Source organism: Trachemys scripta, chromosome 1 (genome assembly GCF_013100865.1).
Source record: "Trachemys scripta elegans isolate TJP31775 chromosome 1, CAS_Tse_1.0, whole genome shotgun sequence".
Taxonomy (NCBI): Eukaryota; Metazoa; Chordata; order Testudines; family Emydidae; genus Trachemys; species Trachemys scripta.
This window is the reverse complement of record NC_048298.1, coordinates 55,419,015-55,438,924: the sequence shown is the minus strand read 5'-3', so window position 1 is coordinate 55,438,924 and position 19,910 is coordinate 55,419,015. Positions and strand designations below refer to the sequence as shown.

General features: G+C 41.0%; 1 protein-coding gene across 1 annotated transcript in view; it reads right to left on the bottom strand.

Moving 5' to 3' along the window:
- ARID2 (AT-rich interaction domain 2) overlaps positions 1 to 19,910 on the bottom strand; it is a 166,616-nt gene that overhangs the window by 28,165 nt on the left and 118,541 nt on the right. Inside the window, exon 16 of the mRNA XM_034769978.1 lies at positions 14,996 to 15,144. Coding sequence (XP_034625869.1) covers positions 14,996 to 15,144 — 149 coding nt within the window. The remainder of the gene's footprint in view (positions 1 to 14,995; positions 15,145 to 19,910) is intronic.

The window sequence follows — 19,910 nt, the reverse complement described above, 5'->3', positions numbered from 1 at the left end:
GTATGGTCCATAAAGATTCCACTCTTGGTGCACATGTGCCTCATGCATGCAAGATCAGATACTTTTCAATGAAGTGTCCATTGGGCTGTACCTGTGTCTCAAGTACCCTTTCACTCCCCGTAGCCAAGGGCATGAACAGTGTGTTGGCTACAACCTGTACTTATGTTTTTGCCAATAAGAATCCACTAAGAGCAGGACTCTGAGTGGACAACACATCTCAGAGAAAGACAATTACAGTCACCATCACATTGTCAGGTTCACAATGCTCAAGTTCCAAAAGGCCCATGCTGAGGCTATCAAGATGACCAGACCTACATCCTGTGTCAGTTTCCTCAAGACCCTGGGTAACACCAGAAAGGCATACATTAGACCAGGAGCCCATTGGATGAGAAATGGATCTGAGAGGGAACATGGGCTTGCTCCTCCCCTGAGACATGTTTCAAATAGGTCCACTAGCAGGAATCTCCACCAGGAATGAGGTTCTGAAGAAGTCTCTACTAGGAGGTCCACAAGTGTGTTTTTCAGGCCAGAGAGGTATAGAGCTATCAGACTAAAGTGATGACAGATGCACCAGTCCCAGAGAAGTACATCTTCCTGGCAGAGGGGATAGGTTCTGGCTCCCCCATGTCTGTTGATGGAGTGCATTGTTGGAGTGTTATCTGTCAGCATGTGTATCATCAACCTTGGATGAGAGACAGGAAAGCCCTGCATGCCAGTCAGACAGCGCTGAGTTCCAGAACATTTATGTGTAGGGTGGACTCCTGTGGAAACCACATTCCTTAATCTTCAGGTGGTTGAGATGTTCTCACCACTCCTGAAAGGATGCATGCATAATTAGAGTCTTTGTTGATAGAGGCACTGAAAAAGGTGCTGTGCTGAACAGAGTGAGTTGGATTCATCAACCAATCTAATGAGGACAGTGTTTCTCGAGGAATTGTGGCCGCCTGGTACATACTTTGTCTGTTTGGTAGATACAGTGATTTTAACCACCCTTGCATGGGCCGAAGGTGAAGGTTAGCATACTGGGCCACATACATGAATGCCAACATATGCCCCAAGAGTGAGGTGGGTCCTTACCAGTATGCTGGGATGAGTCTAAAGTTGGTTGAAGAGGATGAACGTAGTCTGAAACCTCTGTTGAGGCAGGTACATTCTTCTGCAACCTAGAATCCAACAGTGACCTGATAAAGTGTGTGCTCCGAGTCTGGGTCGAAGTGGATTTTTCTCTGTTGACCTGAATTCCGAGCATGGCAAAGGTATTTAGTGTCTTTTGAAGTGAGTCAGTCACTTACTGGGGGGGAGGGAGAGAGAGAGAGGATTTCCCCCATACCAGCTAGTCATCTAAGTAGGGATATGCCTGGATTACTGGTCTTCTCAGACGGGCAGCCACCACACCTAGGACTCTGTACAGCTTCTGGACGAGGTGCAAGAACGTAAAATGTCCACCAGCCTGTGGTATTTGTAAAGCTTCTGCCACCCTCTGTGCCAGATCCTGGAACAGTTTAAAGTCAGCTGCCATAGATGGCGGAGGGGCCATCACTGTCTCATCTGGAGATGACGACGAGAAGTGGGCTTGAGAAGTAACTTCCTCCTCAACTTCGGCCTCCAGTTCTGAACCCCCAGAGCAGGCAAGGGAAGAAGTCCTCGAGGTAGCAACTGAAGGAGGGTGCCTCCTCAGCTGCTGGTAGGTCACACTAGAGGGAAGGGGGGCCTGTTGTCTTTCAGCCTGCCAGAGATCTGCGTATGGCCACTGCAATGGGAAGGAACCCGGTGGTTGGTATCATGGCTGACCAAACCAGGGAGGCTGTGGATCAGGAGCACGACATGCCTGATGTCAATAGTGAAACTGGGCAGGTGAGAAGAGCAGCAGGAAACCACGTCCTTTTGCTCACTTTCTGACCCTGACGATGAAAAGGGAAGTTGTTGGCAAGTCAAGAGCTCTGGATTAACCCAGTGCCGGGGCCCTGATACTGAGCAGAAGAAAGTCCGGGGCATCAGACACCAAAAGATCCATTGATTAGGGGTCTGGAGCACATGACTTATGAGGAGAGGCTGAGAGAACTGGGATTGTTTAGTCTCCAGAAGAGAAGAATGAGGGGGGATTTGATAGCAGCCTTCAACTACCTGAAGGGGGGTTCCAAAGAGGATGGAGCTCGGCTGTTCTCAGTGGTGGCAGATGACAGAACAAGGAGCAATGGTCTCAAGTTGCAGTGGGGGAGGTCCAGGTTGGATATCAGGAAAAACTATTTCACTAGGAGGGTGGTGAAACACTGGAATGCGTTACCTAGGGAGGTGGTGGAGTCTCCTTCCTTGGAGGTTTTTAAGGCCCGGCTTGACAAAGCCCTGGCTGGGATGATTTAGCTGGGAATTGGTCCTGCTTTGAGCAGGGGGTTGGACTAGATGACCTCTTGAGGTCCCTTCCAACTCTGATATTCTATGATTCTATGATTCATTGCACACCGTAAGTCTGGCGGTGCAGAAGGCATCAGTACTGGTGGTGGTTGTCAGTGCTGAGATGCCTGTACCAATGGTGTTGGAGATGTGGACCTGACAGCAAGTCCCATTGGTGCCTGGTGTACCACAGGCGGTACTGATGTCGATGTTTGTACCAACAGAGCCTTCCCCGGGGTGGATCTTATGTTTTTTGCTCCCCAACAGTACCAGTAATTCCTTGTCTGTGCCCATTGGGTCCTTAGGCAACCCGACTTGCTCAGTCAGTCCGGTACCACGCGTGCCAGGGGTACCAGATTTAGACAGCTTCGATGCCATCGGTACCGATGATGCTGAACAAGTCGGAGATCATTTTCAGCTTGATCGGACTCGCTAAGGGGACTCACGGACCTTTTCTTAGAGGCCTTATGTGAGTGGCTCATGGGCATATCCCTGGGCTCTCCTTCTTTGAAGTAGACGGTTGTGGTGAGGGCTCCCACTGAGACTCAGGAAGTTGAAGGGCTTACTCCATGATTAGGAGTTTGAGCCTCAGTTCTCTGTCTTTCCTGGATCTGGGTTTCAGTTGCTGACACAAGCTACACTTCTATGGAATGTGTTTCTCTCCCAGGGCGTGAACGCACTGCGAGTGTCCACCAGTCACTGGGATAGATTCCTTTAACTGAGGCACTTTTTGAAGCCAGAAAGCCAAGTATCTTCTGTCCAGGGGGGTCCCCCTTCTCAGGAGGTTGGCGAAAGACAAAGTCCTTTACTTTTTTGAGGGAGGAGGGGAGGAGTGCAATGGCCAAAATAAAATGTTAACAAAAGTAAAGAAAGAAAAGAGGTTACAAGGGAGACTAAAAATTAGTAATTCTAAAAGAGTTAGTGATCCACGAATGGACAGTTATAATTCTCTCTAGCCAAGGGTAGTTGAGAAGGAACTGAGGAGGGTTTGCCCATGCACAGTGGCTAGCCTCATGCACGCGAGGAGCAGCACATGCACGGGTTGAATGGACACTGCTACCAAAGTTCTCTGCTCAGCAGTGCAGGAATGCAGACACATCTACAGTGGAGCACCCGTAGGGACTCTAATTGAAGAATATTACACTATAAAAAGATTAAAATTCCATATAAATTCCCTCAGCTGTAATGTAGTTCTTAGTTCTCTTCATCTTCTCTTCAAGAATATATAGTGGAAACAGAGAGGTGAAAATTATTAAAGGCATGGAAAGACTTCTGTATGAAGAGAACTGAAAAAGATGGGAACTCTTTAGTTTAGGAAGAAAATTAGTAAGAAGGAATATAATAAAGGTACATAAAATGATGGTGCAGAGAAGGTAGATCAGGTGCTTCCATTTCGCCTTTATTGTAAAACAAGAACAAGGGAACACTGAAGCTGAAAGGCAACAGCTTTAAAACTGAAAAAGGAAAGAATTTTCCACAGTGCAAAGCTAACCTGAGGAACTCACTGCCACAAGGTATCATTAAGGCCAAGAACTTAGAATAGTCACTAAGGTGTCAATCTTGCATACATCTGCGCACATGCTTAACTTTATGCATGAGTCTGGTCCTATTGAAATTAATGAGACTGCTCATGTATTTGCAGGATTGGGACCTTATAAAGATAATGAGAATAGCCAGAGTCTGATTAGACAGGACAAAAAAAATTAGAAGAGCTATAAATCCTCATGCTTCAGTGCGTAAGAACTGCTAACCACTATTGGCAGGTTCTGACATAATTGTCCCTTAGAGTTTCTTGCCCCTTTCTTTGAAGCATTTGGTACTGGCCACTGCCAGAAACAAGATACTGGACTGGATGGAACAACCAGTCTAATTTATATAAAGATTCTTATGATTCTTTGTAAAATTGTGTTCAAAGCTGAGACAGCACCAATCTGTAAGAAATAAAATTTCTCTCCAAGTTATTTTAAGTATTTCGAAGTTATATCAGCATTTAATGGTTTGAAATGTCCTTTTAACCCCAAATATATTAGGTTTAAAAGAAACAAAAGTTGGCAAGATTATAACATTTTTCATGATTTTTTAAAAAAGAATTAAAATGCTGAGTTAACTCAGTAAAGTGGCTACCAAAGACAAAGTAGCAACATTTCATAATGATTTTACAACATATTTTAAAATACACTTTATAGCAGCAGTTATAATCTATTTGATAAATGTACCTTTAAACTACCATCTAAATGCTTATTTACAAAATAGGTCATTATGGGTACATCAGGTAAAGAAGAGTCACCTTCCAAAGAATTCTGAAATTTAGTACAGTATCATTTACAGATACACATGCTGGAGTTATGATTTTTGTTGCATGGGAACGAAGAGTAGATCCACTGCTTAATTAACAAAGACTTGTCTCAAGATGTTGGTTAAGCTTTTGTGCATAACATTTCCTCATGTGAATGTAGGTTCTTTTTCAACCTAATCCTTAACCTAAGTAGCAGGATGAATCAACTTCCAAAAAGGCAGAAGGGAAGGGTCATTGTGTAATTATAGGTATAGCTATAAAAGGCTATAAAAGGCAACTATATTCATAGGGAAGTAACTTTCCTTTCCATAAAGATAAAATATTCTCCAAGAATCTGCACTCAAGAGATAAAAATGCTAGTGGACTCTAATGGTCTGATTGAAAAAGGCAAATGCAATCCTAGGATACATTAGGTGAGGTATAAGATAGGGACATATTGAAGCTGTTGTACAAGGCACTGCTAAGATCTCATTTGGAATACAATGTATAATTTAGGTCACCCATGGTCAAGAAAGATTAATTTAAATTCCAACAGGTGCAGAGAAGAGCTACTAGAATGATCAGGGGAAGGGTGGGCTTATCTTATAAGAGGAGACTGGAAGGGCTTGACTTGTTCAGTCTAAAAAAAAAAAAAAGAAGGCTAAGAGGGGATATGATTGCTCTCTATAAAACACATTACGGGAGAGTGAAGAGCTGTATATGCTCAAGGACAATGTTGGTACAAGAACAGGTATATAAACTGGCCATGAACAAATTCAGGCTGGAAATTAGGAGGTTTCTAATCATCATAGGGGTGAGATTCTGGAACAGCCTCCCAATAGGAGTTGTGGGAGCAAACTATTTAATTAGTTATAAGAGAGAGCTAGACAACTTTATGAGTGCAATTGTATGAAGGGGTTGCTTGTGATAATAGGGGGCAAGGTTCAGCAGCAATGGGGCCCAATTCTAGTTTTCATCTTATGTTCCTAAAGTTCATGGTTCAGGATTTCAGCTGGCCACCAATAGGGGTAAGGAAGGGATCCCTCCCCCCCCCCCCCTAGCGGATTTTGGAAGATTAAAAAAAAAAAAAAAAAAAAAACTCCTTCCGCTGAAGCATCAGGGATGGCCACAACTGGAGATGGGACATTAGGGGCTGGTCCACACTGGGGCGGGGGATTGATCTAGGAAACGCAACTTCAGCTACGAGCATAGCGTAGCTAAAGTCGACGTTTCCTAGATCGAACTAAGTTTACTTACTGTGGGTCCACGCAGCGCAGGCAAGCTCCCCCGTCGACAGTGCTTCCTCCTCTTGGCGAGCAGGAGTTCCGCAGTCGACGGGGGAGCGATTCTGGGATCGATTTATTCTGGGATCCCAGAAAATCGATCTCTACCCGCTGAATTGGGCAGGTAGTGTGGACCTAGCCTAGGTTGGGTGGACTAGGGCACTAAGGTGGCACAGAATATTCTCTCTCTCAGATGCTCGGCTGATTGGTTCTTGCTCATATGCTCAGGGTCTACCTGATCAACACATGTGGGATCAGGAAGGAATTTTTCCCCAGGTCAGAGTGGCAGTGACCTTGGGTTTTTTTTCACCTTCCTCTGCAGAACATGGGTGGAGATCACTTGCCAGGATTATGGTATATTTAATTTAATAATTTCCTTGCCATTGCAGGGCCCCAAGCACTGGTGGTCTCTTCAGTTCTCTGCCTGTGGCACATAATAGTCTAATCTTCCATGGGATGTAATATTTTGATTTCATTTTGGCTGTTGAGTTTAGTGTGCAGGTGCTGGTATCCTGGGATATGCAGGATATGCAGACTAGATGATCTAGTGTTCCCTTCTACCCTTAAACTCTATGACTCTGATTCTCTTCACTGCATTACACATGCTGCTTGTTTTCCAGAAATCATTTAACTTTAGTGTGTGGAGGGGGGCACAGAGAATGTGGCTGTGCCTTCACTGCTAAAAGAAGTGTGTTTTTACAATGAGACAGCTAACTAAAGATAGTTAATGATGCAAAATTTTAGTGCAGGGGTGGACAAACTGAGGTTCATGAGCCATAAGCAGCTCTTTTACTGTTAAAGTGAGGCTCGCGGAGTCCTCCATGTCCCCCCATTCTCCACCTACTAGACTGGGGTGTGTGCGCCCAGGGCTTCTACCCCACTCTTGCTGAAGCCCTGAGCACTGGCAGGCACCTCCCATGGGACTGAAGCCCTGAACCCCACCACCCTGTCGCAGGGTAGAACCCCCAAGCAGGTGCGCCCTGCTCTCAAACTTCTGAAGATTATCATATGTGGCTCGGAGGATCAGTAAGTTTGGCCATTCATGTTCTAGTGAAAACAATGCACTTATAGTTTTTACCTCAGTGTAGCTAGTCAAGGTCAACACTACATTCTACCTGAGGTTTCCTCATCTAACCACATCAACATGAAAACTATCAGTACAATCTCTCCATGAGGATTTTACGCTAAGAGAGTAATCTCACTCTAGCTACCTGAAAGTAAAAACAGGATTCTTTTATCAGTGAAGATATATCCAGAGAATGAGAAACACACTATCTCAGTATTTGGCTGTTGTTGGCACTTGGCAGACATCACAAAAGACAGTCTAGCACTAGTGCAGTCTATCTTCTCACCAAATGGAGAAATTCTAGGGTTTAAATACAGTTTGCCTTTCTCTATAGTAAGAGCTAAGTTGTGTAACATTGTGTTTGTTAACACTTTTTCCTAACATGATGCATTTTTCCAGTGTAAACAAGACCTAAAATGCTTGCTATACTACGCTTCCTTTTTAATTTAATTTTGTTTGGTCAGAAAAGAAATGTCAACTATGGCACAAAATTAATTTTCCATAAACGTATGTACAAACAAGACTTTGTTCACATAAACATTCATGAAGTGTGAATATAAAAGGGGTGAAGATGTGGCAAATAAAAATTCAATTTCTAATCCACCAAAATGATCATGAATGATTTCCCCCAGTATTTAGCCAGCTCACATTGACAAATCTAGAAGGAATTCAAAGTAGTTTTTCTGCAGCTTAAGAGGAGACAATTATTTAGTCTATATTAGATGGTAAATTTCTTTTAGTTAACATAATAAACCAGTCAGTGAAATCCTGTCAAGTAGTAAAGCAGTACTTAGAACACATTTTTCAAATACACAAAATGGTTTTCTGTCTAAGCTCTCAGGAGCAAAATTCACTGAGATGATCGGAAATAGTAAAACCTGCTCCATCTCTGACCAATTGGTTAAACAAACTAACACAATCTTATTGTCTGGACTAGTTATGAGCTATTAAAGATACCTTTTCTTGCTCCTTTACATTGTATAAAGATGGCCTCTGATGTTTGTGGGTTTTTTTTTTTTGTTTTCTTTTAAATATCCGCCTTTTTTTAAAAAAATCATTAGAATGATAAAGACTGAATTTTCCTAATTTTTGTTGGGACACAGTTTGAAGGACTGGAGAAGAACAGTGAAATACAATAGGTGGAACCTAGACTACAGATTTTTCATCCCTGAATTGAAGAGAATGGAAAGAGATGTTGAATCTTATTCAGACGGAAACGTTGCAATTTTTGCAACATTCGAAGCTTTAACAGACTACCACAGTCTGTCCTTATTTACTTTCATTGGCAACCACAATGAAGCCAATGGGGTTGCAAGGATGTAACAGAGCAGAAGTTGGCCCAAAGCATTTCTCACTAATAGAACAGCAGTGGGAATGTTAAATCAATTATGATATTCTAACAAAGAAAGGGAAGCCTAGAAAGGAAAGAGGCAAGCAAATCTCAGCAGTAGAAAGTTACAGAGTCTGAGTTAAGCACATAGGGAGACATACACTATATGGTATTAAAAGTTTTCCTCAACTCAACATTTAAAACAATTTAAAGCAGTTCTGCTGAAAATTAGAACCAAAGATTTTGATCCCCAGCTGAGATGCCTGTCATGTTTAACAAGACTTCTGTTTTTCAAGAAAGCTAGAAAATAACCTCGCCTCTTCTTTTTGGACTTCATTGCAAGAGTCTTGCATTCAGTCAGCAGCCCAATGAAAGGTATACAATTAACCTATCAAAACAATACGAAGGCTTTAATAGCCCATAACTAGTCCAAACAGTGTTAGTTTGTTTAACCAATTGGTCAGAGATACAGCAGGTTTTATTATACAGTAGTGACACTATGCAGAGCCATCTCAAAGAACTCCAATTAAAGTAAGTAACTGAGTTCTTTGAGATGGCTCTGCATAGTCACACTTCTGGGTACTGTGCCGCCTTGTGGTGCCTTACAGTAGAACCTACTCCCAGCAGTTTCCGTTAGAGCACTCTCCGGCCCTCAGCCCCCCCCCACCCCTCCCAGCATCTCAAAATGTCCCAGGAGTGAGGCTATATAAGGAGCAGAGAATCCTCTATCACTTGCAATGCCAGAGAACAGTAAATGATTAGCACTCTGACAAAAGAGGGGAAGGTAGGTAGGAAGTGCGACTATGCAGAGCCATCTCAAATAACTTGGTTACAAGTAAGTAACCTTTGTTTCATCTTCGAACGGCTCTGCATATTCCCACTTATGGAATAAACCGATAGGCAGTGCTGAAAATATCCTGGAGGCGGGGACAGAGTCCTAACTGAATAAACGCTGCAACTCCTCTCTACCAAATCCAGCATCTCTCCTAGAGGTCAAGTCTAAAGCATAATGCTTATAGAAAGTATGAACAGAACTCCAGATAGCAGCTCAGCTAATCTCCACAGAACGGACTTGTTTAAGAAAAGCAAAAGAAGTTGCCATGGCTCTAATGATATGTGGTCATATTGTCCCACGTATTAGAGTCTGTGCCAAGGAATAATGTTCAATAATACATTGCTTAATCCATCTTGAAATGTTCTGAAAAGAAAGGCCATATCCCATGCAACTTTCAGCACAAGAAACAAAATAAAAACAAGCAGGATGATTTATGAAAACTTTTAGTTATGTCTAAATAATAAGCCAGGGCCCTCCTTGCACCTAAAGTAGGCAAAGCCAATTCATTCTTATTAGAATGTGATCGGGGGGGGGGGGGGGAGCAGCAAATTGATGGACTGGTTGACATGAAAATCAGAAACCATCTTTGTCAAAAACCTGGGATCAAGCCAACGAACAACCATATCTTTATGGACAATCAGCGATAAGAGCATTCTGTTCACTCATCTTTCTGGCAGATGTTATAGCAACAATTAAACCCATTTTAATAGATAAAATAATGTGAAGAACACTCAGAAAAAGGGTGGCTTCATCAGCCTGGCTAGAACCAAACTGAAATGCCAAGAAGGGACAGGCTCTCTCAACGGAGGGTACATATTAGACACGCCCTTCATAAACATCTTAGTAATATTATGTACAAACAATGATCTACCATCAATTAAAGTACGATAGGCAGAAATGGCTGCCAAGTGAATCCTTAATGATGAATTACATAACCCTTCAGATTTTAAAAACATCAAAATATTACAGAACACAGAGTATGGATGTTGAAGCAGAAGAACTGCCCTTGCCAGTCATCCAAGTCACAAATCTGGGCCACTTTGACCGGTAACATTGTCTGGTTCACTGCTTGCTAGTATTAATCAGCCTATTGTCTAACAGCCAAGAAACAAGACTACTGAAGATCAGATAGACTCAAAGTCCATCAGATGGAGGCACTGTAGGTGCAGAGGAAGAATCCTCCCTTCCTGCTGAGACAACAGATCTGGTGACCGAGGAAGATGCATGAAGACTCCACCAAACAGATGGAGGAGATCGATCTACTATTGCTGGCACAGCAAAGCTGAGATAATGAGAATCATCCTCTTTCTATCCTGATGTATTTTCCTTACCACTTGGTGGATCAATGGAACAGGGAAAAAGCAAAACATCTGACAGAGATTGGCTTTCCCTGCCATCTCTGGAGTAGAAGAGGTGACACTTCTTGTTGAACCTTCTTGCAAACAGGTCCACATCTGGTTGACCCCATCCAGCAAATATGTCATGAGCCAACTGGTTCTTCAGAGACCACTCATACATCTGAGACAGTGTCTGCTGAGATGGTCTGCAGTCACACTGCTCTCTTGCCAAATGCAGGGCCACTGGAAACACACTGTGGAGGATGCAACAATCCTATAACCTTATTGCTTCTGCACAAAAAGGAGAAGAGTGAGAACTCCTCTGCTTGTTGACATAACACACTGCAGAAGTACTGCCCATTACTAATTGTACCACTGTTCCCTGCACACAAAAAGTAAAGATCTGAGGGCTAAATTAATGGCTTTCAACTCCAAGACATTGATTTGCAGAAACTTCTCCTGATGAGACAATATCCTCGAAGAGCCAGATGATTCAGATATCAGAATGTCTCTGAAGACATTCGTATTAATTAACCATCACTCCAAGGAAAGTAAGGTGTTTGGAGGTATAATGACCCACAAGTACAAACTGTCCCAACTTGAACATAAATGTGAGACATCCAGTGCTGTAGAGGCCTCATTCTCAGATGGGCAAAAGGAGTCACATATGTAGTTGTCACATGAGACCCAGAAAAAAAAGATTATTTTTCGAGTTGGATACTCCTGAGCATTGCAAATACACTGCCTCAAACTCAGAAACCAGTCCTCTAGTCCAAAGGCCCTCCCCCTTGCACCAGTATAGAACCTATTAACAGAATTTTCTGAGTCCGGCATAGATTTAATTTTGCGGTATTAATGAGAAGACCCAGGTCCAAGAATAGTTTGGTTGCAACAGCAATATTGCTTAACAGGTCCTTCTACACAGTGGCCTTCTATAGCCAATCGTTCAAATAAACGTAAGCAAAAATATCTTGCCTTCTCAGATGAGCCGCTACCACAGAGAAGCATTTTGTAAATACTCAGGGTGCTGTTGAGTGGACAAATGGCAGTACTTTGTATCGGAAATGGCATCCTGCCACCACACATTCAAGGTTTTTGCTATGAGTGAGACTTAGTGAAATGTGAAAATATGCATACTTTAAATTGAGAGTCATGAACAAATCTAAAAGGAAAGGTAAGGGATTATGGAGGCAGAGGTTAACATATGTATCCAAAATTTCCAAATGTACACCTCGACCCCGATATAAGGCAACCTCGATATAACATGAATTCGGATATAACGCGGTAAAGCAGTGCTCCGGGGGCCGGGCCGTGCACTCCGGCGGATCAAAGCAAGTTCGATATAATGCGGTTTTATCTATAACGCAGTAAGATTTTTTGGCTTCCGAGGACAGCGTTATATCGGGGTAGAGGTGTTCTTGTTCAGGTTCCTTAAATTCAAGACTACATGAACCCCTCCAACCATCTTTCTTCTGTACCAGAAAATACTGTGAATAAACCCCCTAACCTCTGAGATGTTCTGGCACATTTCGACTGCCCGTCAGAAGCAATTATTTATTTCTGAAAGAAGAATATCCTTGTGAAACTGGTCCCTGAAAAAGGAGAGGCGAGTGGAATTGTTAGGGGGTAGTTTCTCAAATTGTATGTCACAGCCCTTTTATATCATTTCTAGAATCCATTGGTCCAATGTAACTCATCTCCAAGTGCCGACAAAAATGAGCTAGCCTGTCTCCAAACAAAAGGGTAGAAAGATCCTGACTGAATGGTTCCTGACTCTTGAACGTCCCCATCAAATCTGCAGTCTGGTGTTTTGCGACAAGGATATCACAGAGATGGCAGGCTGTTTGGATTTAGACTACAACTTAAAATGCCTTCTCTTACGATGATATGAAGGCGGCTGTGGTAACTTTGGTGCTTTTGAATAGCCAAAAAATAAGAGGACTGGGGGTAAAACTCTCTTAGGTAATGAAAGGAAGGAGTTGGAGGTCTCTTGGACCCTGGATCCCAAAACGACCCTGATCCAGAGGGTCTGGCCTCAATGGCCTCCTTAAGTGGCAGGATCTGTAGACAAGTCTGCCTATCCTTGCAGGTCCTGGGCATAAAGATCCAACAGATGGAACGGGCAGAAGGAGAGTTGCCTTCTCCCAGGCACCTGAGGCACATGGTCGTCTGACACTGGGAAGACATCTGGGCATGATGCACATCATTTAAAACCTGACTTCTTCTTCAGCTTTGGTTCTGCTATAACCCTGACCTACAAAACAAAACAAACAAACTACACTAAGCTAACTAACTAACCCCAATAAACAAACATCAAGGAGAAAAAACTCTGGATCCAAAGATACTGGAGTGATTCACTTCTGTCCAGGCATGTGGTTGGAAGGAACTGGGGTGGTAAAGGGTGCTCAGTCCCTTATATATCCTTGCTCTCAGGACTTTGGGAGATGCCAAGAGGAGGGGTTGGGGTTATGAGAGTGCTCTAACAGACACTGCTGGGAGCAAGGTTCTACCATAAGGCACCACAAGATGACACAGTACCCGTAAGTGTAAAGATGCAGAGCCACTCAAAGTAGTAGTATCGGTTACATCTTCCAAATGCACTTTAGAGGACCTTTGAAAACTGCAGGACCACACCCGAAAACTCATAATAAAAACCACAGACACAAGAGAAAGATCTGTTCAATAAAATAATAAATCAAATCTAGCCTAACACTAAATATATAGACAGACTATTTTTTAGAAAATGTAGCAAAACATATATTTAAACAAAGTAGACACTAAATGTCAATTTTAACAGTGAAAAGCTACCAGAATGAAGATGATGTTTGAGAAACAAATTTGTGGATGTATGGCTCCTGAAAACACCATCGTAAAAAAAGGAACAAAGGATTACTCATCAAAGCATACTGTACTTGTAGTATATGCAACCCAGACTGAATAGCAGAGCTTTTTTAAAAAAGAAAGTCTTTGCTAATCAAGTAATTAATAAGGATCCTGGATGCCATTCATTCAAGATCATATCAGTAGAGGAGCATGGCTCTATAGATACATTTATTGTTAGGGGGAAAAAAAGAGAAGACATTTCTAAGATAGTTTGAATTCATCTTTATATAATGGTCCATAATATTATCTTACATTTATATAGTACCTGTCATTCTAAAGGATCTCAAAGGCCTTCAAAAGCTTTTTAAGTACAGGAATTATATCACCTACCAATGAAACACAGTCACCTCTGAGGTGGAAACATGGCAGTTATTTAACTGCACATAAGAACAAAGTACTATTCAGAGGACTGATCCAAAACCCATTTGATGTCTTTCCATTGATTTCAATGGGTTTTGATCATGTCTTAGAGAAGAAAATTAAGAATACCACATCAAAGAAGAGCTTTGTATAAGTTCAAAAGCTTGTCTCTTCCACAACATAAGTTGATCCAATAAAAGATATTATCTCATCCAACTTGTCTTGCTAATATCAAACTAAAGTCACCATGGAAATTTTTGGTAGACAGTAACTAGCTTTCAGTATTCCTCCATATCAAATTCATATGCTTCATCTTCACCTTCAGAGTTATCCCAATTCCACCTGCTAACGTCTCATCCCTAGTTGCATGATACTCCCGAGCATACCCTACACTCTGACAAATCAGTTCTGCTCCTTTGATGCTCCCTTTGTCTCCTCCTAAGTGTGCTCTCTCACTTTTGCTCATGACACTGCCAGTTCCTTCACAACCCCGTGTTATGCAATCTCTCTTCTTTCCTTCCAAGTCACCATTACATTTTGTTATTATCTTTCAATCACTAGCCTTCACGCGTATTTACTCCAGACATTGACCTAAATCTGATATATTATTTTAAAATGAACTCTCAAGAAGCATGTGTAGCAATATGCTTATGATCTTACACTTCTATAATGCTCATCCAAGCATGCCCTTCTTCCTCATTCTTGTTTTTTTTTTTTTTTTAAAAAAACATTCCTTGCTGTGTTGTCTATTTCAGAGTGTAAGTAACTTGAGTCAGAGATTTGTCTCATTTAATTGCTTGTGAACCCCCTTAGTACTAAATTAATAAATTAATCATAATCCAAACAGGAGTTTGGCTAGGACATAAAAGGTACACACTCCTTGCAAAACTGGAAATATGAGAAAGGAACACATTTCATGTTTCAAAGCTAGCTGTATAACAAGAAAATAGTAACTGTTCCTATATTTGTAATGCAGAAAAATTAGGGAATATAGTTATTGTGACTTACATAACTACATACAAATATTTTAGTCTTAACTGAAGTAATTTTAGATTAAAAGCAATTTTTAAATATTTAATAATATAAAATTTTAATATTTTCTTCTCTTATCAGATACTGATACCGTGTAGAGATACTTCAGGAAAGAGAACAGATAGTACTTTCAGGGATCACATTCCAAATAAGAGCTTCTGCAATATGTTAGTAAATTGTTGTTAAATAAAAGAGCTATTTACTTTTTACAAGATTGCCACAGACACATGAAGTTCTGTCCAGGTTTTTTCACTTGCTCGCCATGTTGACTTGGTGCTGGGTATGAAGAAGGCTGCAAATTGATCTGCTGGCCCTGTACTTGCATTGTTGGTACCGGTGTCACAGGTGTGCTCTGTAGAAAAGTTTCAAACACAAAGGGTTAAAACAACATACTAGAAGATAAAAACACACACTTTCCAGTTTATTCTGTTGCTTTTTATATTACACTTTATTAACAATAAAGTTTTAGATTTTAACTCACTGAATTTTGAGTAAGTGGTAACGTATGTAATAGTGAAACTAGAGGAAAATATTATTTGATAACCCTTGAATTATGTTTTGTACAAATTCTTCTGATATCTTAATTGCTGTAATTTAAACACAAATTCAAATACTGAATTATGAATCAGAGGAACACAATATTTGGTTACTTCTGCAGCATCTACATGCACATTAACAATAACTATACAGGAGTAGTGAAGAGTCATATTATTAATTATTTGAGAGTGTAGTTTAAAGTATGAGTTACACAATTTTTGGACACTTGTCACATACTTTAGACCTTTTCTGTTCTGCTTACAAGGAATGTTATTCACTAAATCAATATACCTAGAACACCTAAACTGAACGCTTTCACAGAGGATTCAATGCACTATCTTTACAAGTCAGTAAGTAGATAGGTAAAATGAGGCATCAAAAGTTACTACAGTACCACTTTTGAAAATCTCACCCACTCACTCACTTTCTCTCTCTCAAATGTAAAATATCCCAGTGTGATTTTGTTAGTGTATGGAGAACTAAAGGACTTTCTCATGGACTCCACACGAGCAAAGATTCTTTAAGTTCCTGCAAAAAAATTAGCTTATGTACCGTTATAGAGAATGCTAGAAGCCTAGCATTTCTGACCAGCCATAACACATAACAATGTGCTTTATGGAGGAAGTAAAACCATTTCAGTATGGAAATCCACCCTCCGCTCCCCCCCCCCCCCCCCCCATGTTTCAAGGGACTGTTTTTAAAAATGAGTAAAAATAATCTTTTTTCCCTTTACAGGTCACTTTTAAAAAACTCAGTATGAGCCTTTTTGGTTCTTTATGATATAAAAAGAAAGGCTGAAATGTGGATTCCCCTGCCCGCAAAAAAAAAGTATGTTTCCCCCCCTGTATGTTGCTTAAAGCTGAAATACAGGTCTTTCCCATGCTATTTTTCCTACAAGTCTCTGGACAACTGGACTACTAGTAAGATGATGACACCAAAGATATTAGAGCCACTGAACAACAGAAATTCAACAATTTATTTGTTTAATTTAAGGCTAAAAGAGCTCATGATACATAACTATGACCTTCAATGAGAACTCTTCAAAAAATAAAAACTTGACACTCCTAATTTTCCTAAGGCTAAAAACCAAAAACATCAGTGTGTATAAAAGGACCAAATAAACCCACTTTTCAGGCTTCCCTTTATACACAGAATCACAGAATCATATAAATGGAGGTCTCTTCCAGTCCTAAAGAAGTCATCAATTCCAGCCTCCTGTGCTGTGGCAGGCCCACCTAAACTAGAACATCCCTGACAGCCTGTTTTTAAAATCCTTCAATGACAGGGATGCCACAGTCCCCCTTGGAAGCCTATTTCCAGAGCTTAACTACCTGTATAGTTAGAAAGTTTCCCCCACTATCAACCTACATCTTCTATGGGGCATATTAAGCCCATTACTTATTGTCCAACCTTCAGTGGACCTGAAGAACAATTGATCACATCCTCTTTGTAACAACCCTTAACATATTTGAAAACTGTTACCAGGATCCCCTCCCAGTCTTCCTTTCTCAAGACTAAAGACACTCAGTTTTTTTAATCTTTCGCCATAGGTCAGGTTTTCTACAACATTCATCATTTTTGCTGCTTTCCTCTGGACTCTCTCCAGTTTGTCCACATCTTTCCTAAAGTGTGATGCTCAGAATTGGACACAGTACTCCAGCTGAGGCCTGCTGAATGCTGAGCAGAGCAAGACATTTACTGCATGTGACTTACATACAACACTCCTGTTCATACACTCCATAATGATATTAGCCTTTTTGGCAGCTGTATCACATTGCTGAGTCATATTCATAACCCCCAGATCCTTTTCAGCAATACCACCACCTAGCCAGTTATTCCCCATTTTGTAGTTGTGCATTTGATTTTTCACAAGTGAAGTATTCTGCATTGTCTTTATTAAATTTCATCTTGTTGATTTCAGACCAATTCTCCAATTTGTCAAAATCATTTTGAATTTTAAATCCTGCCCTCCAAAGGGCTTGCAACCCCCTCCAGCTTGGTGTCATCTACAACATTTACAAACACACTCTCCACTCCATTAGCCAAGTTATTAATGCAAATATTGAACAGTACCAGACTCAAGACTGATCTCTGCGGGACTCCACATTTGACAGCAAACTACTGATAATTACCCCAGGTACAGTCTTTCAACCTCTTGCGTGCTCACCTTATAATCATTTCATTTACACCACATTTCCTTATGAGAATGTCATGTGGGACTGTGTCAAAAGCCTTACTAAAATCAAGATATATCACATCTTCTGTTTCCCCTCATCCACTAGGCCAGTAATCCAGTCAAAGAAGGAAATTAGGTTGGTTTGACATGATCTGTCCTTGCCAAATCCATGCTGGCTATTCTTTATAACCCTATTATCCTCCGGGTACTTACAAACTGATTGTTTAATAATTTGTTTCAGTATTTTTCTAGGTATCAAAGTTAGGCTCGCTGGTCTATAATACCCCGGATCCTTTATGTTCCCCCTTTATAAAGATAGGTACTATGTTTTTCTTCTCTAGTCTTTTGGGATCTCACCTGTCCTCCAGGAGTTCTCAAAGATAATTACTAATGGTTCAAGATTGCTTCTGCTAGTTCCTTAAATACCCAAGGATGAATTTCATCAAGCCCTGACAACCTGAATAAATCTAACTGATCTAAATATTCTTTAGCCTGTTCTTTCCCTATTTTGGCTTGCATTCCTTCTGCATTGTTGTTAATATTACTTGTGTTGAGTATCTGGACAGCATTAACCTTTCAGAGAAAACTGAAGCAAAATAGGCTTAGATACATCAGCTTTCTTGATGCCATCAGCTCTCCTACCCCGCTCAGTAGAGAGTGTACGCTTTCCTTCGTCTTTCTCTTACTCCCAATGTATTTAAGGAACCTCTTCTGCTTGCCTTTTATGTCCCTTACTAGATCTAACTCATTTTGTGCTTTAGACTTTCTGATTTTGTTAGTACATGCCTGTGCTATTCTTTTGTACTCCTCCTTAGCAATCTGTGCATCATGGAAGAGAAAAAGAATAAGGGTCAATTTTTTCTTTTTATTTTCAAGTCACCTTCAAAAATTATGTACAATACTTTGCTTAAGTCTTTTCAACATCATTCCTCAGTATTTCTAGATTAGCGTTATGGGAACTGAAATCAACAAACTATTTAAACATGTTTCATTTGTACACTATACTTGTATGGTTTTCTCTGCTGTTTCTTACAGGTACACCTCTACCCCAATATAATGCGACCCGATATAACACGAATTCGGACAGAACACGGTAAAGCAGTGCTCCAGTTCGATATAACGCGGTTTCACCTATAACACGGTAAGATTTTTTGGCTCCCGAGGACAGCGTTCTATTGAGGTAGAGGTGTACCATATAGAGTACTCATCAGTTACTCAGGAAATACCAACTCTGGCAAACCATAGGTAAGCACTATTGGAATTGCCAAAACAGTAAAACAAAAATAAATTTGCAAACCATGAAAGAAAGAAAGGGGAAAGCTTACAAAAATATTATGAAATGTTTGTAGCACCTATGGTCCACGAGTTAAAAAAATATGTCTGCTGCTGCCTGAAGAAGAGGCACTGATGGCCAACTATCCATAAATAAGAATAACTTTGCAATTATACAGCGGTTTTCATCTTAGAATCGCAAAGCTATTTTGCAAGTACTAAACAATGAATCCTCACAAAACACCTTATGTTGTAGGCAAATTAAAGTGGACACTATATGAATGACATTAAACAACAGTAAAAGAAAATTAAGATTGTAAAATCAAACACTCAAAAGTTAGATTGCCCATGCAACCTTAATTTGCCCCCCTTGTGCATATGGATTATGATACAATCGTTAATTACACAATTACATTTTTCCACAGGACTCCTGCTTCATTCAATATACAGGACAGATTGTGCTTCAGGAATAAGTCAGGGTTCTGTAATGAAGGACACTTGTCTGTAAGCCCCCATCTTGTTTGTTGCTTGACGTTGCATCCTTAATATTCTTTTAACATATTTTAACTGTAATTTCCTAAGTTTAAAAAAACTGAAAAACAGAAATTTAATCCTGCGGAACCATACTGAATTCCCAAATAGGTCACCAGCAGGATTGGGACCTTTACATAAACAATACAGATCTCTACCACTTGAGCTCATGGAGTATATGGTAGCAGTAGAAGACTATCTTTTATGTGGACCTAACACACACTTTGGCAGTGGGTTTCACAGCTATTTGTTAGATCATTAGGAATGTAGAGACTCCAGAATTCTGGGTTCTATTCCAGGTTTTATAGAGGAGTGTTCTCTAATGGTTACAGACCCTTCTGTTCCTAGTACCCTTCCACCACAAACAGCTGCTAACCCACTGGCTCCTGATCATCTTCCCTCCCCTCCCCCATTCCTGCCTGGCTCCTGACTCCCATCCCTATCCTCCCCATTCTGTGGCTCCTGCCCTCCCACACTCTTCTCTCACCCTCTCCCCTTCCCAGCTCCTATTCTTCTTCCCACTCACTCTGCTTCCGCTGTGTCCCTCCCCATCTTCTGCCTCCTGCTCTTAAGCCTCCCCCCCCCCCCCCCCCCCCCTCCCC